General features: G+C 37.7%; 2 protein-coding genes across 2 annotated transcripts; both read left to right on the top strand.

The window, feature by feature from the left end:
- Window positions 1–3,317: 3,317 nt before the first annotated feature.
- LOC145089610 (uncharacterized) lies at window positions 3,318–4,150 on the top strand. Its single transcript, XM_079028026.1, has 2 exons — window positions 3,318–3,650; window positions 3,755–4,150. The coding sequence occupies exons 1-2, from the start codon at window positions 3,318–3,320 to the stop codon at window positions 4,148–4,150; spliced, it is 729 nt and encodes a 242-aa protein (XP_078884152.1).
- Window positions 4,151–21,880: 17,730 nt separating this feature from the next.
- Window positions 21,881–25,413, top strand: LOC145086859 (Pentatricopeptide repeat (PPR) superfamily protein). Its single transcript, XM_079024699.1, has 2 exons — window positions 21,881–22,087; window positions 22,238–25,413. The coding sequence occupies exons 1-2, from the start codon at window positions 22,010–22,012 to the stop codon at window positions 25,325–25,327; spliced, it is 3,168 nt and encodes a 1,055-aa protein (XP_078880825.1). The 5' UTR covers window positions 21,881–22,009; the 3' UTR covers window positions 25,328–25,413.
- Window positions 25,414–26,043: the final 630 nt, after the last annotated feature.

Genomic DNA, 26,043 nt, shown 5'->3' with positions numbered 1-26,043 from the left:
GTGGCCTGGCTTAATACACAATCCCAATCCAATCATCCAAATGCAACTCCCCACAGTCCAAAACCAATATGTCCAATATTAGGGTTTTCTAAACCCTAATTAGGGTTTCCAACCCAATCATAGCCCAATAGACCCAATAGCTAGGTCTTTTGATTAATTAGGGCTCATTAGGCCCACTAGGGTCTCATAAGACACATTAGGGTTTTATTAGTCGGGCACCACCCACTATCTTCTCGGGTAGTGGTGGTAAACAGCGACTCACAGCGACGGCTGATAGGTGCATTTTATGCACTATTTTGCATGTTTATTTCAGTCATTTTGTAGCATTCTACTTCATAATTCTTGCATTTAGTTGATTATTAGGGCAATTGCATATTTCATCAAGAATGCTTAGTACTTCACCATTTTTGATTTATTTTGCAGGCATTATTGAGCATGGAACGTGGATCTTGGATGCATGGAGCTTTGGAGCATGAAGAGAAGATGAACCGGTCATTCCATGGCAGAAAACATGAAGACGTAACCCGAGTCATTGTGCATTATTATCAAAGTAAAGGACTATGTTTGAAACGCGATTCTTGTCATACCGACACGGGTCGTGCTTTTCCTTTGTCATCTTATATTTGAGCAACATGACTCGTGGTGAAGCTAGATTGAAGATGGAGCCAACGATAAAGACTTTTTTGAATTTTAGCAAAAGGCATGGGCCATGCCAAAAACACATGGTCAAGACAAATGGTCGTGCCAAAAACACATGGGCAAAAGGCATGGCAATGCAAAAAACGCATGGTCTTATGGAAAGCACGTGAACTTTAATTAAAAACACAAGAACGCCATTTTGAAGGGCAGATGGTTTCTGGAGCAGTTTTGAGGTGATCTTGGGAGAATTCTTGGAGTTTTTTAGAAGACCTAATCATTGCAAACACTTTGTATTTTGTTTTTGTAAGTATTAAACATTCCAATTCCATCTTTATTCTTATTTGATTTGTTCTTAGCCATGTGTGGCTAAGAAACCTTAGTTTCTAGTTCTTGTTCAAAACATGTTGATTGTTTGACTTGAAGCATATGATTTGATGTTTGATTTGTGATTCTATTCTAGTGATTATGTTTATGTTTAAACTAGAACCCTTAAATTTGATTTGTGTTTGATTGGCCACTTTCATGAATTGAATTTTTGTGCAGTTAATTAACTTTTAGGGCACCTAGTCGTTCTATTAAGTTAATAATTGGTAACAAGCAATAAGTTTTCTTATTGTAAAACATATATCACATGTTTTCATACTTCCGAGCGTATGAGAAGAAATGAACATTGTTGGGAAGCTTGTACAAAACTTAATGTAGTTTTTCAATACAATCTAAGAACCTGTTTAGGTTGAATTAGTGAAGCTAGGTCTAGTCAAAGAGTGTATTTTGGTTAGATAATTTGGAAAGCAAGAGGAATTAAAGCGTGTTAATATCTTTCAGTACCGACTTAGAATAACAATATTGAATTACATCAAGTCATAATCAAGTTGAACAACAACATTGAGAACTAGAACTATAAGCACTTTTACAACTTGTTTTCGAATCTATTTCATTTTCTACATGTTCCAAAGTTGATTATTAAATTAGTATTTCACTTTTGCAAACAAATCCCCCTTCTTGTGATCAAAGTACCTTGCGCAAAGAGGTATAGACTCTTGTCCCGTGTCTCTGTGGTTCGACCCTGCTTGCCTTGTACTACTTTTTAGTGATTAAAGCAGAGTATTTGGAGTCTATTGTACCCCTTTTATTCGTTGGGTTTGACACACCTAAAAAATTGGCGCCGTTGCCAGGGACACGGTGTTACTAATTGTTTATGCCTAGATCTTTTCGTATAGGTACACCACTTCCAATTGACTCGGAGATAGAGAAGACTGCAATAAGCTATGGAAGCAAGCAAAGCTTCGTAAGAGGCAACCGGTTTCCGGAACTTCTTCATCATCTACCCCTCTGGTCATCAACATTTGGGAGGATATATCCCTCTCAAGTGTGTCAGAAATTGAAACAGAAAACCCATCATCATCATCTCAACCATCCTCACCCATAAATACCACTCCACTCTCTTTGCCTACTCACACTATCCCAACCACTACACCCACAGAAACCTTAACTCCTACTCATACCACGGGAGATAGCCATGGAGGTAATCCACCCTAAAACCCACCACCTAAATAAACCCTTCACCAATGGGTGAGGCAAGAGGTTACTCAACAACCTCTTTGCATCACCTATCCAGCATCCACAAACCTTGAATTGAAATCCGGTCTCATCCATTTACTCCCAACCTTTAGAGGCTTAGAAAATGAAGATCCCCACAAGTTCCTCATGGAGTTCCATGTTGTGTGTGTTGGCATGAAACCACACAATGTCACGGAGGACCAAATTAAGCATAGGGCATTCCCTTTTGCAGTGCAAGACTCATCAAAAGATTGGCTTAATGACCTTCCACCGGGGATGGTCAACACATGGGTGGATCTTGCACGCCTCTTATTAGACAAATACTTCCCAGAAATGAAAGCCTCAACCCTAAGAAGAGAGATAATTGGGATCAAACAACACAAGAGAGAAGCCTTTCACACATATTGGGAGAGGTTCAAAAAGCTTTGTGCCTGTTGCCCAAAGCATGGTATTAGTGAGTATCAAATCCTTCAATACTTCATTGAAGGCATGAAACCTTGGGAAAAAAGACTTCTTAATGCTTCAAGTGGAGGATCTTTTTCTGACAAGACTCCAACCGAGATTCAAGATCTTATAAAAAATATGGCGGGGGATTCAAAGCATACTAGTCAAGATGAAGATTGGTACACGGATGCACCCCGAGGTGTAAAAGAGGTGCACACTCCTCAAATGGAAACTGGTGGTAATGATGCTTGCTAAGGACAAAGGGGTGCAATCCACACCCTATCCTTGTGGCATTTGCACTTAAGTGGGACACCCGATTGATATGTGTCCTCAATTGCAAGAAGAAGAATATGAATAAGCAAATGCTATGGGAGGCTATTCCAGGCACAATCAAAGAACTTATGATCAGCCCCGAGGCAATCAAGGGTGGAACAACAACCAAAACATGTGCTATCAACAAAGACCGCCACCCCATTACCAAGCAAGGCGTCCATTCCAATAACAAAATTACCAACCGATGCAATCACAACCTCCTCCTCAATAAGTCGGGTCCTCAAGCATGTCCTTAGAAGATATAGTCAAAAGCCTTGCCACTAGCACTCAAGCAAGAGACCAAGGCAAGAATCAATAATATTGAGCAACAAATGGCACAACTTGCTTAATCGGTGAGCAAAATGGAGAATCAAGGAAAGCTACCTCCTCAAACTAAAAAGAACCCAAAGCATAATGCTTGTGCAATTAGCTTGAGGAGTGGAAAGAAATATGATGGCCCGAAGATGCCCGAAGAAGAAGAAGAGGAGTTGGTGATCGAAGAACCACCAAAGAAGGATGAAAAGAAAGAAAAAATGGTGGAGAAAAAGAAGCCCGGAGAGAAAGAAGCAAAGATCACACCACCACCTTTTCCATCAAGATTGAGCAGCAACAAAAAAGAGAGAGAAGATAGTGAAATCATGGAAATGTTCTGGAAAGTTGAAGTCAACATCCCCCTTTTGGACGCCAGCAAACAGGTACCTAGATTGCTAAGTTCCTTAAGGAACTTTGCACATCTAAAAAGAAGCTGCGAGGTAATGAGACAGTGAAAGTAAGTGAACATGTTTCTGCAGTTTTACAGAAGAGGATGCCCCCAAAGTGCAAGGATCCGGGTGTTTTCACCGTTCCTTGCAAATTAGGAAACATTTATGTCCCTCGTGCAATGCTAGATTTAGGAGATTCAATTAATGTTTTACCATATTCTGTTTATAAATCTATTGGCATAGGTACTTTAACAAAAACTAGGGTGATCATCCAACTTGCAGATCATTCTATAGTACTCCCAAAAGGTGTATTAGAGGATGTTTTAGTGCAAGTTAATAAGCCTCTCTATCCTGTAGATTTTTATGTGCTTGATATGGGAGATGATGACCGTCCATCCTCGAGTTCCATACTTTTAGGTAGACCATTCTTGAAAACAGCAAGAACAAAAAGTGATGTCTATAATGGTACATTGTCAATGGAATTCGATGGGTAGGTCATCAACTTCAATATCTATGAAGCAATGAGGTACCCAAGTGATGTTCATTGTATAAATTTTCTTGATATGATCCAACCGTTGACTAAAAAATGTTTTGAGTTGACTAACCATGATTTGTTGGAGTTAGTTTTGAGCAGGAATTTGGATAACAATTCAGTCAAAGAGATTGTAGAAAATTTCAAGTTAGATGAAGAGTTTCTGGAAATTGTGGAGATCATGGAAGAAAACAAGAAAATGAGGTATGATAATAGCAATGTGAAATTGCCCATTTCTACAACAAAACTTCTTCCTTCCGTTGTGCAGGCACCTAAGCTAGAATTGAATACTCTTCCAGATCATTTGAAGCATGCATACCTTGGAGAAGAGAAGAATTTGCCTGTCATTATCTCCAACAAGCTGTCCATTGCAGAAGAAGATGAGTTGGTGACTTTGCTGAAAAAGTATAAGAAAGCTATTGGGTGGACAATTGTTGACATAAAAGGGTTGAGCCCTTCCTTGTGCATGCATAAGATTCTCATGGAGGAAGACTTCAAACCAACTCGAGAGGAACAGAGAAGATTGAATCCACCCATGATGGTGGTGGTAAGAAAGAAATCATGAAGCTTTTGGATGCATATATGATCTACCCTATCTCAGATAGTAAATGGGTGAGACCCGTTCAAGTAGTCCCGAAAAAAGCCAATGTCACAATTGTCAAGAATTCTGAGGGAAATTTGGTGCCAACCCGTGTGCAAAACGGGTGGAGGATCTGTATTGATTATAGAAAGTTGAATGCCTCAACGAGAAAAGACCATTTTCCCTTGCAATTTATTGACCAAATGTTAGAGAGATTGGCGGGTAAATCTCATTACTGTTGCTTGGGTGGTTTCTCGAGTTTCCATCAAATTCCGGTAGCCCCGGAAGACCAAGAGAAAACCACCTTCACTTGTCCCTTTGGCACATTTGCTTATAGGCGTATGCCTTTTGGTCTATGCAATGCACCCGCGACATTTCAGAGATGCATGGTGAGCATTTTTTATGAATATGTTGAAAACATCATTGAAGTTTTCATAGATGATTTCACAGTCTATGGAAACTCCTTTGATGAATGTTTAAGCAATCTAACAAAAATTTTGCAAAGGTGCATTGACACAGACCTTGTGCTCAACTATGAAAAATGCCATTTCATGGTGGACAAAGGATTGATCTTAGGTCATATTGTGTCCCGAAAAGGCTTGGAAGTTGACAAAGCCAATATAAATGTTATCAAGAGTCTTCCTTACCCGACAAATGTTCGGGAAGTTCGTTCTTTTCTTGGCCATGAAGGTTTCTATCGGCGGTTCATCAAAGATTTTTCAAAGATCACAATGCCGATGTGTCAACTACTCCAAAAAGATGTTGAGTTTGAGTATACTCAGCCATGCAAGGATGCCTTTTATTGTTTGAAGGATTTACTCACCTCCGCTCCAATCATCCAACCAACTAATTGGGAGCTCCTGTTCGAGATTATGTGTGACACGAGTAACACGGCTATTGGGGCGGTACTGGGTCAAAAGTTGGATCGAGCACATCATGTCATCTACTATGCATCAAAGACCCTTGATAGTGCACAAAGCAACTACACCATAATAGAAAAAGAGTTGATTGCTATTGTGTTTGCACTAAAGAAGTTCCGATAATACCTCCTTGGAACTAAAGTGGTCATATATTTGGACCATGCAACCATGAAGAACTTACTTAAAAAGAAAGATTCAAAGCCAAGGTTAATACGGTGGATGCTGCTTTTGCAAGATTTCGATATTAAGATCAAAGATAAAAGCGGGAAAGAGAACCTAGTCGTCGATCATTTGAGTTGAATAGTCCAACCCGAAGATGCAACTCGCATCCATGACACATTCCCAGATGAGCACTTGTTTGCTATGCAAACACCACCTCGGTATGCGAATATATGCAACTTCATGGTCACAGGAAAGTTCCCACCCGATCTCACGAGGTCACAGAGAGATAAGATCAAGAAAGATGCAAGAAGGTACATTTGGGTTGAGCCATACCTTTGGAAACATTGTGCAGATCAGGTAATAAGAAGATGTGTTGAATAACATGAGGTACAAGCTATCCTTAACTTTTGTCATAGTTATGCGTGCGGAGGGCATTTTGGTCCTCAAAGAACTGCCAGGAAAATTTTAGACTGTTGGATTTTGTTGGCCTCAACTCTTTCATGACTCTTACACCTTTTGTAAAAGCTGTGAGAGATGCCAAATGACAAGTTCTTTGAGTTCTCGAAATCAAATGACCTTGACCCCCATATTGGTTTGTGAAATATTTGATATATGGGGTATTGATTTTATGGGTCCTTTTCCTTCATCCTTTGGGAATTTATACATCATTTTAGTTGTTGACTATGTTTCAAAATGGGTAGAGGCAAAGGCAACAAGAACTGATGATGCTAAAGTTGTTGTAGATTTTATCAAGGCTAACATTTTATGTAGGTTTGGAACTCCAAAAGCCTTGATCAGTGATAGAGGCACACACTTCTGCAACAAAACTCTTGGATCAGTTCTCAAGAAGTATGGAGTCCAACATCGGGTGTCCACAACTTATCACCCGCAAACAAATGGATAATCTAAAGTGTCAAACAGAGAAATCAAGTCCATACTTGAGAAAACAGTGAACACAAACCGCAAAGATTGGAGTTTGAGATTAGAAGATGCTCTTTGGGCATACTGAACTGCATATAAAACTCCAATTGGGATGTCACCTTATAGACTTGTGTTTGGTAAAGCATGTCATCTCCCTGTTGAACTAGAGCATAAAGCTTGCTGGGCTGTCAAAAAGCTAAACATGAAGATTGATGAAGCGGGTGTTCACCGAAAGTTAGAGATTCAAGAGTTGGAGGAGAGAAGAAATGAAGCATTCGAGAGTTCACGCATCTACAAAGACAAGACCAAAGCATTCCATGATAAGTAACTCTCCTGTAAGACCTTTGAGATTGGTCAAAATGTATTACTATATGGCTCTCGACTTAAATGGTTTTCCGGTAAGTTACGGTCCTGGTGGGTGGGACCGTTCATTGTTACTAATATATTTGATCATGGTGCAGTTGTGATTAAGAGTAACAAAATTGGAAAAGTATTCAAAGTTAATGGTCACAGGTTAAAGGTCTTCTATGAAGGTTTCCAAGAGAAAGACATGGAGGTTGACAGCTTGGAATGCCCAGACTACATTGATTGAATCTAAAGGGCAAAGTCGAGCCAAAAGACTTGAAACAAGGGTGACTAACCGAGAGGCAACTGGGGAGTATTTCTTTCTATTTTATTTATTTTGATTTATTTTGATTTATTTCATTAGTGTTGCAATGTTTTTGCGTCTTTTCGAGGGTTCCGCACAAATAACTTTCCTATCTAATGGTCAAAGAAAATTTGATTTTGAAAAAAAAAATTCGTGAATTCGATGTTAACAGAAAGAAAACGCACGGGGTAAGCCAAAAACACACAGGCTCATGCTAAAACGCATGGTCATGATTTTTTGTTCGTGCGGCCACTTCGAGGTATTTAAGAAAGAAAAAATTTTGGCATGGGAAAAACTTGAAAAAGCACAGGTAATCTCCAAAACGCACGACCTAAGCCTTAGACCATGCATGCCATCGAGGTTAGCAAGCAAACAGATACCAAGTGCATGGCCTAAACTCCAAAAATCACGGGCTAGACAAGAAAACACACAACCGACCCTAGACCGTGCGTTCCGGGTTTGACACACCCAGCTATCCGAGTGTGACACGCCTAAAACGCACACCCTCCTTATTCTTTCTCGAGGGGTCAGCGATCGAAAACACAAGCTCATGGCAACCATCTTGACGCGACTCACAAAAAGAAAGGGCCATGCATTTTTGATTTATCTTGTTCCCCATCCCTCACGATCATGCGTTTTTTTTCTTGTTCTCTTTCCCTCCTCACCACTCTCGGCCAATATATACCACAAACCCTAGTCTAGGGTTCTAATTTTTATTCAATTAATCCAAGATTGAGGCACAAAGGTATGTCATTATGGGTTCCTAGCTTCACTTCACTCATCATCTAGGTCGAATTCATCATTCATGGGTAAAAAATTTGAATTTTTCTTCATAAACCCTAGTTCTTGATTTGAAACGTTTGAATGAATTCTTGTAATTGGTTTCAAAATTCTTGTATAGGGTTTGAAGAACAAGCTTGGGGAGGTGCTCTTGGAAGAAAATTGGAAGCTTTCATCTCTAATTGGGCATTCCACCATTGAAGAGTTCAAGCTTTCTTGAGGTTGAAGATGAAGTGAACGATACAAGCCAACACTAGAAATTCAAGAGTTTGAACGGTACATTCCTTCCATATCTCACATTTTATGCGTTGAATTTAAGTTTGTTTGGTTAGAATGGTTGTGAATCCGTTCTTGTGCTTCATATAATTGTTCATCCGTGCTTGTCTAGTTGTGTTATCATCTTTGGGCACCACCTGTTTGTCATAAATCCGGTTTGTCATCATGCCAAAATGCAAAAATCAAAAGCCAAAAGAACAATTGGAATCCGAATATGGTGCCACCACCATTATTCACAACTCTCTTGAGCACCATGAGCGATTCCTTCACCTTAAGGACCGCGAATATTCTCAACAACGGTTTGTAGATATTCCCACTCTCCAAGAAATAGGAGTTTATGATGGCGTCCTTAGGTTATTTAGCAACATCGTTTGAGAGAAACTTCTCACTTTGGCACCAATAGAATCGTATAAAAACACAACCATTGAATTCTTACAATCTTTGGAATTCAATGACAGTGCCAAATGTCTCGCATTCTGTCTCATCCGTTTGCAATTTTTACCAAGTCTAGACGATCTTAGTGGTTTTGTTGGGATTTCTAAATTTAATACTTATGGTCCCAAATTAGGCTACATGCAAGAGAAAAATAATCTTTTCAAATCCTAGGTCAAAGCCTTTTAGAAGGAAATCACGGGGATGGATGTGTATGAGTCTCGATCCGCCAAAGCATCTCATATCATCCATCCGATCTTAAGGGTAGCTCTCCGAATTATTGCTAACATTGTCTTCCCCCAAGAAGATGTTAGCAAAGCCGGTAAGATGGAGTTAGAAATTCTTTGGTGCATGGTCACCGACTTGAAGAGACCTCATTTTGGTGCCTTCCTTGCTTCCAAACTTCTTAAGGTTTCTACCAGCGATTATGGCCCTATTCATTGTGGCGGGATTATCTCCTATCTTGCCACCCGCCTTGCTTGTGCCGAGCTTTTTGAGAGCAAGCACTCGGATCTCAAGAAAATCACACAAGGCTCTAATACCATCACATCCAATGTCCTTGTAGCCTCATCTTTCTTCCATAAAGAAGGTGATGGTAGTACCACATGGTTAGTGTGGGTGAGCCACATCTCCGAGTTCCTGCTGGGGATTTCAGCTCTCTCCAACTCCAGCAGGACATCACTCAGAATCGGTGGTGTCTACCAAAGAACACTCTTGCAATTCCATTCCACGCACTCCTGCATCCATCCCGAGAGCTCCTGAGCGGCTGGTCGTCGACCACGAAGACGACACCCCTATTCCTCACGCTCACTCCACTCCTCCCACTGCAGGGGGATCCACTTTTGTTGCCCCAGTAGAGACTGCACGTTATTTCTACACCCGGCGGGCGACTCAGTACCATGACACATACATGAGGCGTTTTGATCACCTTGATCAAGTTGTTGCCGACATTCGTGCTGATTTGTCTGCAACCAACACCTCCGTTCAGAAATTGACACAAACGGTACAACAAGCTATGCAGTTCATGCAGCGTTGGGCCCCTTGCAGCTAGTAGATTGCCCTACCCTCTTCGAGCATCGAGGACGATGCTTAATCTTAAGCTTGGGGAGGGGTCTTTGTACATTAGGTTCTAGTTTCCACATGCATTAAAAAAAATCCAAAAAGATTTTACTTTTCTTATTTTCATTTTTTTTCATGCATTCATTTCAAAGCATACGAAAAAAGAAAAAAAATCAATCTAAAGAAACATAATCTTTTTGAATAAGTTGAAGTGGTAAATTAGTCGTGGCTTGAGATTAGAACTTGTTCGTTTTTCATTAAAAATCTTGAGGCAATCTAATCACACACGAACACGTCTCCCGAAGCTACTCGTGCAAAACAAAAAATGATAAGGTTATCAACACCGAAACATAAAAACTGATATAGTTTAGCCCTTGTAACACACAACCGGTCTTATGAGTAGTAAGTGCTCACTCATATCCAAACTTCAAATTCAAAAGAGCCATAAAATGAATACAAAATTTCAGTGACTCGAATTCTCCAGCGCTCTAAAAAAATATTTTCTACCTATTCCCTTCTAAATACCCTGCTTGGGGACATTGTTTTCAACTATACTTACGGGTCTTTACGCGTTTACGCCAGTCCCTCGAAAAAATGTCTTATAAGTCTCTCACGGTAGTAGACTGTGAGATGTCCCAACAATAGAAAGAGTCAAGGACGAAAATATAAGGAAATAAGCCTAACAAACAAATTAAAAAATAATAAAAAATAAATAAAATTAAAAATCAAAATATTATTAAGTTAATCTGTGACCTTTGGGACCTGAATCAGTAAACCCCGAGGGGTGTTCTACACCTAATTGCCTAAAGTTGTATTGTTTGGGACTGATTGGGTCGAAAGTTCGCTACACGGGTTCCATAGAAAGTCATGAACTTAATAATAACCAAAAATATATATAAATATGTTTAGATATTCAAATAAAGCTAATCTGTGGCCTTTGAGGTTCGGGTAAGTAAACCCGAGGGATCTCTTTAAATCTAGCACACCAAGGTCATCTGGTCTGGATATGTTAGTTGGAAGCCCGCTACGTGGATTTCAAAGAAAGCCATTAGTTTTATTCGTAGGGAAATATAATTAGATAGTTTGTATATATTTATATTTATAGTTCAATCGAATAATATGTTCAGGAAAAATGCTTGGCTGCCAAAAGATTCCTTTGAACTTGGACTTGAACTTATGACATTGGGACTGACTGTAAACTACTTTGACTGGTGTACGTGGTTTGAAACATGTAACCAATCTGGGTAGGTATTAGGGAATTTTTAGAAAATATTTTTTAGAAAAATATTGTTTTAGTCAACAAATAGATGGAGTCGATCACTATCATGCTTTGTAAAATGAAAATGATTGAGTATTTTTGTCATAACATGTTTTCACAAGAGTATGGCCATAATTTGTTCCATGTGCTAACCCAATACCCGTAAAAGTGAAAAAGTGTTGTAACTTTTGATTTTGTTGATTTGTGTTAGGGAATGGCTAAAAATCTTGTTTTAACTGTTATATATCTTTGTGGGGTTAGCCAAGTTATCTCAAGGCACAACATGTGCACCTTTGACTGTATGACATAATGAGGTTAATTGGATTGAATATGTTCATTTGATTTTGTTTATTGCATTAATGTTTGAAAAAAAATCTTTTTGTACATATTTTATTTTCTTTAGTTTTTCTTTTATTGCATGCATTCACTCTTAATTCCATTTAGACCTTTTTGTTCCTTCCATTCTTTTCATCTTAGTTTCTTTTTAGTCGCCTATCGTCTTCTCTAAGGTGATTCTTAATTTTGTTCTTTCTTGAGGATAAGAAAGGTCTAAGCTTGGAGAGGTTACATCGAGAATGCCTGGTACTTCACTGTTTTTGATTTATTTTGCAGGCATTATGGAGCATGGAACGTGGAGCTTGGATGCATGGATGCACGGAGCATGGATGCTTGGAGCTTTGGAGCATGAAGAGAAGATGAACCGGTCATTCCATGGCAGAAAACATGAAGACATAACCCGAGTCATTGTACATTATTATCATAGCAAAGGACTATGTTTGAAACAAGATTCTTGTTACACCGACACGGGTCGGTTTGTCATTTGTCATCTTATATTTGAGCAACATGACTCGTGGTGAAGCTAGATTGAAGATGGAGCCAACAGTGAAGACTTTTTGGAATTTTAGAAAAAAGCATGGGCCATGCCAAAAACACATGGTCAAGACAAATGGCCATGCCAAAAACACATGGGCAGAAGGCATGGCCATGCCAAAAATGTATGGTCTTATGGAAAGCACGTGAACTTTAATTAAAAACACAAGAACATCATTTTGAAGGCCAGACAGTTTTGGAGCAGTTTTGAGGCGATCTTGGGTGATTTTGGGAGAATTCTTGGAGTTTTTTAGAGGACCTAATCATTGCAAACACTTTGGATTTCATTTTTGTAAGGATTAAACATTCCAATTCCATCTTTATTCTTGTTTGATTTGTTCTTAGCCATGTGTGACTAAGAAACCCTAGTTTCTAGTTCTTGTTCAAAACATGTTGATTGCTTGACTTGAAGCATATGATTTGATGTTTGATTTGTGATTCTATTCTAGTGATTATGTTTTTGTTTAAACTAGAACCCTTAAATTTGATTTGTGTTTGATTGGCCACTTTCATGAATTGAATTTTTGTGCAGTTAATTAACTTTTAGGGCACCTAATCATTCTATTAAGTTAATAATTGGTAACAAGCAATAAGTTTTCTTATTGTAAAACATATATCACATGTTTTCACACTTCCGAGCGTATGAAAAGAAATGAACATTGTTGGGAAGCTTGTACAAAACATAATGCAGTTTTTCCATACAATCTAAGAGCGTGTTTAGGTTGAATTAGTGAGGCTAGGTCTAGTCAAAGAGCGTATTTTGTTTAGATAATTTTCCAAGCGAGAGGTATTAGAGCGTGTTAATATCTTTCAGTACCAACTTAGAATAGCAATCTTGAATTACATCAAGTCATAATCAAGTTGAACTACAACATTGAGAACTATAACTGGAAGCACTTTTACAACTTGTTTACAAATCTATTTCATTTTCTGCATGTTCCAAAGTTGATTGTTATTTTATTATTTCATTTTTGCAAACAAATTCCCCTTCTTGTAATCAAAGTACATTGCGCAAAGAGGTATAGACTCTTGTCCCGTGTCTCTGTGGTTCGACCTTGCTTGTCTTGTACTACTTTTTAGCGCATTAAAGCAGAGTATTTGGAGTCTATTGTACCCCTTTTATTTGTTGGGTTTGACACGCCTAACAGCGGCCACCACCTCACGGTGGTGGTTAGGGTTTCTAGTCCATTTTGTCCAAGCATCCAAAAAGCAATCCAAACACATCCAAAGCACACCACCACCCAACATGGTGACAGGAGGCGGCAGCCACCACCCTACGGTGGTGGTTTTGAGTTTCTTTTAATTATTCCGACCCGATTACAATTTACAATGCTTAAACTCAAAAATAAACACACACACACACACACACACTAATAGATAAACACACATACACACACAACCACCTTGTGGCGGCAGGCGGAGGCGAAGAGTGGTAGCCACCACCTCATGGTGGTGGCGGTGGGGTTTTCCTTTGTATCTCCGGCCAAGAATCGCTCTAGTAGCCTTATACCATCACAACACACAAACACAAACACCACAATACGCACACAGCCACCTCTCATGGTGGCTAGTGACGGCAGGATGGGGTAGCATGGTGGCAGCAGCAACACTATCGGCAACTGGGGTGGCTAACGATGGTAACAACAATGGATGAGGTGATGTTGACAACGACAGCCACCATGACCGGCTGCCATGGTGGTTCTTCACAGCTCCTACTCGATAGAACCCTCCCCCATAAACGAAACCACCTTGAGAGCTACAAATGATGTCGCCATTGATCGGTGATAACATTAAATGCAACCCGCACGACAACCTTAAGACGACAGACGATGATCGGAGAGCACCAACGTCACAACACCACAATACGCACGACAACCTTAAGGCGGCGAAGAGTGGTAGCCACAACCTCATGGTGGTGGCGGTGGGGTTTTCCTTCGTATCTCTGGCCAAGAATCGCTCTAGTAGCCTTATACCATCACAACACACAAACACAAACACCACAATATGCACACAGCCACCTCTCATGGTGGCTAGTGACGGCAGGATGGGGTAGCATGGTGGCAGCAACAACACTATCGGCAGACGATGATCGGAAACGATGGACGCTCCAGTGCTCTTTGGTGTTTTTTGGCTTCATCGGCGGCAACCATGGTGACGTAGCAGTGGTGCCGAAAATAATGGGAGTGAGGGTGGCGGTTGGGGGAACTAGAGGCATAAGGTGGCGGCGGGTGTTGTTGCTTAGGGTTAGGGTTTGGACCGGGGGTGACGGGTTATATACCCCGATCCCTCGTGAACTTATTTCCATAATAACATAATCAGTCCCTCATTCCCTCTTTTCTTTCAAAATGAGTCCATCAATTACCCTTTTAACCCCCAACCATCTAAAATCCCTTCAAATGAAGTCCAACATTTTACCAGTTAGCCCCTCCCTCTACAATTATTTTCAAATGAAGTCCATATTTTATTCTTTATACTCCTTCTCCCATAAATCCTTCAAGCATAAGTCCAAAAATTACCAATTGTCTCCTAAAATCCTTACAAAATAAGTCCCGAAATTATACTTTAAACCTCGAAAGTCTAAAATATATCATTTGGCACCCGAAACCAACTCTCCGCTAAATATTATTGGTTTTAGGGCCATTATAAAATAATATAAATCATAAATTTACATCTTGGGGTTCCCGGTCTATTATTTAATAACCTTACTTCAAATGGGATGTTACACATGCACGTAAAGTTGCAACTTTACGTGGTAACTACACCCTAGGGGACTTGATATGTAGTTTGGAGCTTTGGATTCAACTAGAATGGACTGAACTTGAAAAGGGCTGAAGGAACTCGATGAGTTGGGTAGGGTTTACTCGTCTTCTGGATTTGGAGTGAACTTGTCGAGTGGGTGAGATGACTCGACGAGTTGATTAGATTTTTCGGTCTCCTGGACACTAAAGAAATCGACGATTTACTCAGGTAACTCGACGAGTGGACTCAAGTTTTCGGTTTTCTAGACTCTGAAGGAACTCGACGAGTTGCTAGATGCACTCAACGAGTTGGGGTCAACATGGACTATTGACCTTGACTTTGTCCATGGTTGATCAAGTTGGAATATAAGGGTATTTTTGGTGTTTCAGGATTTTGACAAGTTAATCACATGATGGCTGTAGATATTTGAGTTGGAGATGCAAGTTGGGACTTATCTTATCAGCTCAACATTTCTTGAGAGGTGAGTCTTCTCACCATGCCATTGGGTCCAATGCACCAAGGCTGGTCCATTTCATGATATATGGATTGTTAGTTGATTATGTGATATGTCACTATGACATTTATATGGAAGTCCCCAGGGGTTCCTGTGGCAGTATATTAAGACCATGAGGAGGTTCCTATGGCATTTGGTATAAGTCATTGGAGGGTTTCCACGACTTCCTAGTATGTTTACATGTTTAGCTTGTATGCTATTTCTATGGTTAGTATAGACCGTGTGGAGGTTCCCACGGCAGGTAGCCAAGACCATGTGGGGTTTCAGTGGCTGCTCACAAAGACCATGTGGGGGGTTCCCATGGCTGATAGTTAAGACCACGTGGGGATTCCAGTGGCACTTGGTATAAAACCTTGGATGGTTTCCATGGATTCCTCATATGTTTATATGCATGGCTTATGTATTATGTGTAGCTTATAGAGCTATTATGGATTATGTAATTATGTGGATTGTGTGGGGTGTGCTCTGGGGAACTTGCTAAGCATTAGCTTACAATTTGTTGTTTATTTCAGGTACTTCAGAGCTTAAGGGAAAGGGCCCGACTTGATGGCGCGACGTGCACTTTCTCCGACAATTTTATTTTGGGACACTCTGATATATTGAATAAAATGTCTGATGTTATGAATTTTGAAAAACAATTGTTATTGAAACTCCAAATTTATGGGAATGTTTTGGTGATCTAAAAATGAAATTTTTATTTGGAAAATTTAGGATGTTATATCTTCATTACATCCGTAACACACTCTTTTGTTGAATGTATACTCATTGGTGTAATGCCCAGTCTTCCCACGCTTGAAACAAGTCACCTTCTTGCCACGTTTTCCAGAGTGTTTCTTTTTACACTTCTCACACAATTTTGCTTCACCTCGTCCTTCTCCAGACTTTGAGAACATGTTGCTCTTGTTGGACCTTGTAGATCCCTCAAATTTCCTCTTCTCGCCAGCTTCAACCTTGTTGGTGGTCCTTCCTTTGATCATTTCTTCAACAGACTTAGCAACCCAGATGGCTGACTCAAGAGTAGGTGTGTGGCGTACCGGCATAATATACTCCCATGGTAGTCCCTTTGCAAACCTACCAGGTTTTGTTTACTCGTTAGGGACGATGTGCAAAGCAAACTCCATATTGTCAATGAAGGCATTTGTATACTCATCAATGGATATGTTTCCTTTTTTCAATGTCAAAAACTAGTTTTCCAACTCTAGCATGTTTTGGGCCGAGCAGAACTTGCGTTTAAAGTGTACGAAGATTTATGCCCATGTTAGTTGTAGTGGGTTATTGGGGCTTATGATATTTCTTAAAGTGTTCCATCAACGAACAACCCCACCCCTAAACTGACACACCATACGTTATTTGTAGCTTGCCCTTGCAACCACATGTTATGAAAGCTAGATCCATCTTAGAGATCAAGTCCATAACTCCGATTGGATCTTATTTACCAGTAAAAGTTGATGGTTTGAACGTGGTAAAGTCTTTATACTTGCATCTATTCCTTTCAATTCCTTCATCCTGGTTATTTCTTCTAACCACTCGGGGTTCAACTTGACTCACTGTACGACTGTAATTTCCAACAGTTCTTCATTCAGTTTGAGCTCCACAACAGGCACATTATGTTCATACCTATTATTAAGCAACATTTGTCTCATCTCCTCCCTTTGTTTGGCCATCATAGCTCGAATCATTGCTTGGACTCATGCCATCATGATTGGCTCGGGTGCAGCTGCTACCTCTGGTGCACGCTCAATCACTCATGGATCAGGATGCAAGTTACCGTTTCCCAATCCACTTCAAGTTCTCATCATTTCGATTTATACACTCTAGCAGATGTTTAGTGTATAGCAACGATAATTTAAGACAGGGAAAGCTTTATTTACGATAGACATATAAATCTCCTTATCACTACGAAAATTTATATGCCAGTTCTAATAACGTGATTAAACGTTTAGAAATATGAATGCATAAAATTTCCAGATCCGGTTGGCAACAGACCATAGATCCGATCAAATAATGGCATTATAAAGCATCACAAATCATTTAGCAGATAAAGCAATTTAGGCATCTTCTATAAGTAAGCTAGTGCTCGTGTCTATTCAGGAATACATCCTAAAATATATTAGACACACTCCTCATGATCATCGCTTAACATTCTAAGTTTAAGTCTAGAAATTTCCTAAAATTCCTAGTTCGCTTAAACTAATGCTCTGATACCAACTTTGACATCCCCAAATTCACAGTGATTTTAACAATTTTATTTATACTTATTTTAAAATAGAGTAATCTTTTTGAAGAATAATATTGCGGATTTTTTTCCCAGAAAAAACATGATAATCATATTATCAAAGCATTTCCAAAGAAATGTTTTTTATTTATATTAAAATATTGGGATGTGATCGTTAATACAAAAACATAAGGATAAACAGACCTTACATTCCTTTACACTAATGATTTACATCTCCTTTAACCTCTCAGTGTAATGTACATTCATATCGATACCTGTGATACAAAAAACTTGGTGAGTACATAAGATTTTCCACCCACAATAATATAATTATTATGTTTAATCATCAAACAATTATCCCAACTTCGCATCCCCATTATCTTCTTTATTCTTAAGGATCTACCCTAAGAATCATTTATTATTCATTCAGTCATTCCTAAGGATTCTCCTAAGGAATAGGCACGAAGTCCATCGCTGCCGATGTTATCTATTATACACAACTGCCAACATTATCCTTTAGGCAGCTACCAGGATTATGATGCATTTATTAGGCACAACTGCCAATATTATCCTTTAGGCGCAGTTGCCAGGATTTTTAGAGTACATCTGGTGAACACGTAGTTCAAAAGCATCTACAGGTTGTGGCACAACTGCCAATGTTCATCTATAGGGCACTAAGTCCATAGTTGCCAATGTTCATCTATATCATCTTTCATCTCTCATCATTCATATACCCATCTTTACCCAATATATTATAGGTATAAAAATACATATATAGTTTAAATCACGTAAAACATGTATAAATCGTTCATCCAACATAGATATCAAGAACACAGATAATAGGTACATATAGCATGTAATTTATATTAAACACTTCATATCTATGTGTAAGATGGAGGTAACTATGCAATCACTAGTTAAAGTGATGAATCCAAACTCGGGCAACGATTCGCTTCTAATAATTTTATTTCCCTTCGACGAAACCTAGTATCATTATCACTAGATTTTAGTCTAATATTTATTGCGACAAATTATTAGTCTAGATTTATCATTAAGTCAAGGTCTACGAGAAATATTGTTTTTCTTGTATTATATAAGTGTTAAACAATACTTTTCAACTACTATGTACAAACAGAGGTCAGACATGAAACACTAGAGGGCATGACCATTTTGGCATTAAAGCTGTTCAGAAATCCAACAACCCTATGCGGCCATTCAAATCAGATTTCCCGTACCGTGAACAGTTAAAAGGTATTATAATAACACTCTGTATAATTTATAATACTTAGCACATATATTATTTATAGGTTCATAATAACGATAATGAACTTAAACATAAGCTATACTTAAAGTATGGTAAGCATAACTCACTTCCAGTAAGGTTTAGCGAGGAACCGAGCTTTGCGCGGGCAGAACTTCGTTGCTGATTTAAAAAAAAAGATTATTATAGCTCTTTAACGCTTACCTTATTATACTAAAACTACAGAAAGAGAAGTCGAATAAAAAGGGACTGAAATGCTCGGGGAATAAGAAAAGAAAGACTATTGAATACAGAGAATGGTGCAATATTTATAAGAGCCTAGAGCCTCTTATTTATAGTAATTGAATTTTCAAAATCCACAATCTATAGTTACTTAAATGACCTTATAGTTATTTAACGACTAAACAACAATTTATCATACTATTTTAAATAGATTTAATGATATTTGTACTAAACTAATGTCGAAAGTACTCAATACCAGTCTTATAACGACCGAATCGTCGGTACCTTTCTAATGATATATACATATGTATATATATATATATATATATATATATATATATGTATGTATACGTATATATGATTTAGACTTTATTTTAATACGTAAATATGCTATTATGAATTATAACTCGTTCATACGAACTAGGTTTTGACGTTCTTTATATCCACGTGTAGCTATCGACGAGATCTACAACTTTCGTTTAGACTCTGTCGGCTAATTTTGACTTTATTTTTTGTCCATATTTTTATAAAATTAAATGATTTTGCTAAAATCATAATTCTCTTGTACGAAATCCGTTTTTGACATTCTTTTTCTCAAAATTCTTATTTTAAAGAATACTACGATTTTCTTTTTGGTAACTTTAGCAAAAAGTCAAACATTCTCTTTGTAGTTTTTTACGTCACACATTCCTTCTGCGTAACTGACTTTTATATCTTATAAAAATCATATCTAATTCATACGGAGTCAGATTTCTACGAAATTTATATTTTTGGGATTGGGAAGACGTGTACTTTCTCTCTCTCTCTCTCTCTCTCTATGTATATATATATATATATATATATATATATATATATATATATATATGTTTCGACACACTTGTTTTTATGATTTACGGGAGATTCGGTTGATTTTTTTTATTTTATTATATTAAAATAATCATGAAACACATAATATTCATATAATTCTTCATTATTACGTCAAATATGTTACAATTGTTGACCTTAACTACTACTTTGGTTAAGATTATTTATCCTAGATAATCTTCTATAAAAAATCATTTTTAAAGCTTATTATATCTTAATTGACTATCCCTAATTTGCGGGTGCTACATCAAGTTTATTGAATTTTGGAATATCGTTAAAGATAACAAAAAATTTCAAGTGAGCAATGTTGGTGATTTGATATCATCAATATTATTTAAGTGTAATATGATTAAATTTGTTGACCAAAAATGATATTGGAAAATATTGAACAAGTTAGGATGATGCGAAGCGCACACTTGTATAAGTTTTCAAGATTCAAAGTACACTATTATTTAGGGGCGAAACACCTGAACGTATGAGGGTCCGGGGGCAACGATCCTAGGAGTGGGGTCTAAGGGGCAGAGCCCCTAGCTAGGTTTTAATGACAGTTTTTATCCCAAAATATGTTTTTATGACATTTTTAATGGTTTGGTGACAGTTTGAAGTTGTCATGTGACCGCTTTTAGACAGAAAACTATATACCTGTTTTTGGTCATTTTTCTGGTACTTCTTGAAGAACATTCATCAGCATTCTCTCATTCTGAAAACTCTGAATTTTATCCAAGTGTTCGATTTGTAACATCAAAATACTTCAATTTGATGATGTTTCATGGCATTCAAAGAATCCAAGCAATCTTTTCATCCCTAATTTCTAAAAAACAAAACATTCGAAGAACATATCGATAGTGGTTCAAAACGCTCAAGAATATCTAAATTCGACCACACTACAAACATATGCTCATGTTGATTTCGACCTTAAGGATGATGTACCCATTCAAGTTTCACCACCTTCCCGACCAATGGGATGGGACAAAGCAAAAAAGTAAAGGCAAATGCAAAACGTTAGATTCAGATGAGCTGAAAGAAATCGGGGACGATATAAAGAGTATAAAAGAAAGAATGGACAAAATTTTGCAAATTGTTCAGAAAGATGGCTTTGGAAACAAAGTGATAGTGACATAAGAATACTAATGATGGACACATCAAACATGACCGGGGAGGAGCTTGAAATTGCTATGACGATGAAAGCTAACGTCAAAAAATTATGCAAAGTAGGTAGGTTTAAGATTGTGAGTTTTAGTCGTTTGACGTGTGTTTTTTTCTAAGTAGGTAGTTTTTTTTATTTTATTAAAAATGAAGTTTTTATTTAAAAATTATTCAAAAAAGTGTGACACCACTTCTAGTGTGTACCAAAAAACCACACTTTTGTGGTAAAAAATGATATGACATCTATATGACATTAAATGGAGTATGCTAAAAGTGACGCCATTCTCTATGAACTAATATACTTTTACGGGTTTTTCTTAAAAAAAAAGATGTAAAGGATAAACCGTATGACATAAACATTTGACTATCTAGCCATTTTAGAGGGTGTTTGGTAAAGCTTATATAAAATATGTTTTAACATTTTAACTTATAGCTTATTAACTTATAGCGTCATCAAACATTGTTTTTAAAAAAAATGTTTGGTTAAGTTTATCGGGTATCAAAATGCTATAAGCTTAGTAACTTATAGTGCATGTTTTTGTGTCGACTTGCTACGGTTAAACGACCCTCTTCGGATAATTCGTCCAATCCAAGAATAGCTATAATATCTTGAAGTAACTTATAGCGCATGTTTCTGTGTCGAGCGTAGGTTTACGTTAAGGTTTAAGTTAAGGGGTATATTTGTTAATTTTTTTGAATGACAAACTAAAATAGTTTTTGATAAGTAATAGGTAAATGACCGATTGAATTTTCCAAAAGTAAAAAAGTTGTTTTATAAAAGTAACAAAGTTTTTTTTTTTTTTTTTTTTTTTTTTCGCCAAACACCCTCTCAAAGAAACTTTCTCGTTTATGAAGTTTTCAGTCGGAATCTTCTTCTTACAGTATGTGTAGAGAGTGATAGAGGGGTTCTCCCGACGTACGCCGGCGGAGTAGTTTTTCGCTTTATACTCCCAATGATATTATTACGTGGTTCATTCTCGCATAACCCATTTCAACCTTTCCCGCGTAAATCAGCAACAAATTTCCCGAAGGTAAGTTCATCAGCTCTCTTATACTTCATTAAACCCGAATCTGTTTAAATCTGTGGAACCCATGTTGGAATTTTCGGTAAAGAAATATATTTTTCTCCAACTGGTTCATAGTTTATACCGTTAATAATGACAGTGTTGCTCTAATTGCAGTATTTTTGTGGGAAATTGAGTGGATTGAGATTAGCTGCTTTTCGAACTTCTGCAAGTTTCCAAATCGTCGATCAAGAAGATGAGAAGGCCCGTGAAAGTTTTGAGACGAAGGTGGATAACAACAATTCCGGCCGATTTTTTGCTGATCAGCAGACATACTGTTGGCTCTTAGAAGGATATACGAGTTCCGGATCTCTGATAGACGCTAAGAAGCTTCATGGAAGGATCTTGAAATCAGGTTTTGATAGGGATTACGTAATTTGCAGCCGTCTAGCTGATGTTTACGCCTCAAAACGTGATTTAACCGATGCATGCCAGGTAATCGATGAAATGCCTAACAGAGATGTGACTTTTTGGAATAACCTAATCTTTGGTTTAATCGGAAAGAAGTTGTCTACTATAGTATTGGGACTATTTTCAAAAATGTTAGCAGAAAACCACTCTCCTAATGAAGTAACATTTGCAAATGTTCTACGCGCTATTACAGGAGATAACTTTCATCATAGCAACATAAAACAGATCCACAACAAGATCATTCGTTATAGTTTTGGTTCAAACTACATTGTCTGCAATCCCTTAATCAATTTATATGCAAAAAAAGGGTATATCAACACTGCAAAATACATCTTTCAAAGCCTGGATATGAAAGATAACGTTTCTTGGGTTGCTATGATCTCTGGATTCTCCCAAAATGGACATGAAGAAGAAAGCATTTTGTTATTTCTTGAAATGCATAATTCTGGAACTTCACCCACTCCTTATGTTTTCTCTAGTGTCATAAGCTCATGTACAAAGATTGCATTTTTCAACCTTGGAGAACAGTTACATTCCCTTATCCATAAATGGGGTTTCTCATCTGAAACTTTTGTCTGTAATGCCCTTGTGACTTTATATTCACGCTCCAGCAATTTCTCATCTGTTGAACAAATCTTTAGCAGAATGGAATATCGTGATGGAGTATCATACAACACTCTTATTTCAGGTCTTTCTAAAAAAGGATTAAATGAGAAAGCTTTAGAACTATATGAAAGAATGCAATCTGATAACTTAAAACCAGATTGTGTCACAGTTGCTAGCCTCTTAAGTGCTTGTGCTTCAATTGGAGATTATAATAAAGGAACACAACTCCATTCTTATGCAATAAAGTCAGGAATGTGTTCAGATATAATCATAGAAGGTTCTTTACTTGACCTTTATGTAAAAGCTTCAGATGTGAAAACTGCTCATGAGTTCTTTAACACAACAAGAAAAGAAAATGTGGTTTTATGGAATGTGATGTTAGTTGCTTATGGACAATTAGGTGATATTCATGAATCTTTTTGTATTTTTTCTCAAATGCAAATTTCAGGATTGAGACCTAATCAATACACGTATCCTAGTATTTTAAAGACATGTACTTTAGTTGGGGATTTGGATCTTGGAGAACAGATTCATACCCAAGTTGTGAAAACGGGTTTTCAGTTGAATGTATATGTTTGTAGTGTGCTTATTGACATGTACTCCAAGCATGGATACTTGGACACTGGTTTGAAAATTCTCAAAACCCTAAATGAAAAAGACGTTGTTTCTTGGACAGCTATGATTGCTGGATACACACAACATGATTTGTTTCTTGAAGCTTTGAATACGTTTTATGACATGATTCATGAAGGAATCCAATCAGATAACATCGGGTTTTCAAGTGCAATTACTGCATGTGCTGGAATTCAATCGATTCATCAAGGAAGTCAAATCCATGGTCAAACGGTTGTTAATGGGTATTCATCTGATCTTTCAATTGGGAATTCACTTGTTTGTTTATACGCAAGATGTGGTAGAATACATGAAGCGTATTTAGCATTTGACAAAATCGACCTTAAAGATAATGTCTCATGGAATGGATTAGTTTCAGGGTTTTCACAAAGTGGGAATTTTGAGGAATCTTTGAAAGTTTTTTCTAAAATGAATCAACTTGGAGTTGAAATGAATATGTTTACTTATGGATCTGCTGTTAGTGCAGCTGCAAACACAACAAACATGACACAAGGGAAACAAATCCATGGAAAAATGATAAAAACAGGGTATAATTTGGAAACCGAAGCTTCAAACGTTTTAATAACTTTATATTCAAAATGTGGGAGTCTTGAAGATGCTAAACAAGAGTTTCTTGAAATTCATAACAAAAATGAAGTCTCATGGAATGCAATGATTACAAGTTATTCACAACACGGATGTGGAAATGAAGCGATTAAACTCTTTGAAGAAATGAAATGTTACAAATTCACACCAAATTATGTAACTTTTGTTGGTGTTTTAGCAGCTTGTAGCCATGTGAGATTAGTTGAAAAGGGAATCGAGTATTTCAAATCCATGAGTGAAAATTACGGATTAACCCCTAGACCCGAACACTACGCGTGTGTTGTAGATATCCTTGGGCGGGCCGGGTATTTGACCCGAGCGATGGAGTTCATAAAGTCAATGGAAGTCAAACCGGACGCGATGACATGGCGAACGCTTTTAAGCGCGTGTACAGTTTATAAAAACAAAGAAATTGGGGAAATTGCTTCGAAGCATCTTCTTGAATTAGAGCCAGAAGATTCAGCGACTTATGTTTTGTTATCAAATATGTATGCGGTTTCTGGGAAATGGGAGGATAGAAATCGGACGAGAAAGATGATGAAAGAAAGAGGGGTGAAAAAGGTACCTGGTCAAAGCTGGATTGAGGTCAAGAACAGTGTTCATGCGTTCTTCGTTGGTGATCGATTGCATCCGAAAGCTGATGAGATTTATGATTATTTGGAGGTGATTAATAAAAGGGTTTGTGAAATTGGGTATGTGCAAGATCGATATAGTCTTTTGAATGATTTGGAGCAAGATCAGAAGGAAGCATCGAGTTGTGTGCATAGTGAGAAGTTAGCGATTACATTTGGGCTTATGAGTTTGTCAATTAGGGTTCCTATTCGTGTGATGAAGAATCTTCGTGTGTGTAATGATTGTCATAATTGGATAAAGTTTGTGTCGAAGGTTTCGGATCGGGAGATTGTAGTTAGGGATTCGTATCGGTTTCATCATTTTGGGGAGGGTGTTTGTTCTTGTAAAGATCATTGGTGATTTTGATGCATTCAAGTAAGTTGTTTAAGGTGTATAATTTCTATTGTGAAAATCCTTACTTGCTAATTATAGATTTCATTTCATCATTTGGGAACATTTGTTTGTTCTCAATGTTGCCCTTATATATGAGATATAAAACTATCTTTCAAAATTGGTATATGTATTGTAAGTGAGTGTTGAAGGTCTGTCAATAATATGTTGGCGTCATTGCCTTATGTAGAAAAAAAATTGCAAGAATTCATCAAAACAACAACAAAATTCAAATCCCATAAAAAAATGGAGGGATGACAAAAGAATTCACATTACCAAACATATTTAGTATGTATTTTTTCTCAATTGCACAATTGTTTTTCAAAAAGTCTACACTCATATCCAAATTGTCTATTTAGAGTGTTATAAAGAGTTTAGACCGTTTTGACATTAAAGCACTTCTGAAATCCAACAACCCAGTTGGCCCTTTAAACCGGATTCCTGCTACCGCGATTAGTTAAAAAGATATTATAACAACACTTATATAAGTCATAATACTAGCCCATATATTTATTATAAGTTTATAATAACAATACTAAGTTTAAACATAAGCTATACTTAAAGTAATATAAGCATATCTCACTTACTGGGGTTTTAGCTAGCAACCGGGCTTTACGGGGGCAGAACTTCTGAGCTAAAAGCTCTTCTTTTCGGAGCCTTGTGGCGCTCTGGGACTCGCCTTTAGC

This window comes from Lactuca serriola, chromosome 2, assembly GCF_051521515.1.
Source record: "Lactuca serriola cultivar US96UC23 chromosome 2, Lser_US96UC23_V15, whole genome shotgun sequence".
Lineage (NCBI taxonomy): Eukaryota > Viridiplantae > Streptophyta > Magnoliopsida > Asterales > Asteraceae > Lactuca > Lactuca serriola.
Note: the sequence above shows the minus strand (reverse complement) of the source record. Positions and strands in the feature narration are given on the sequence as shown.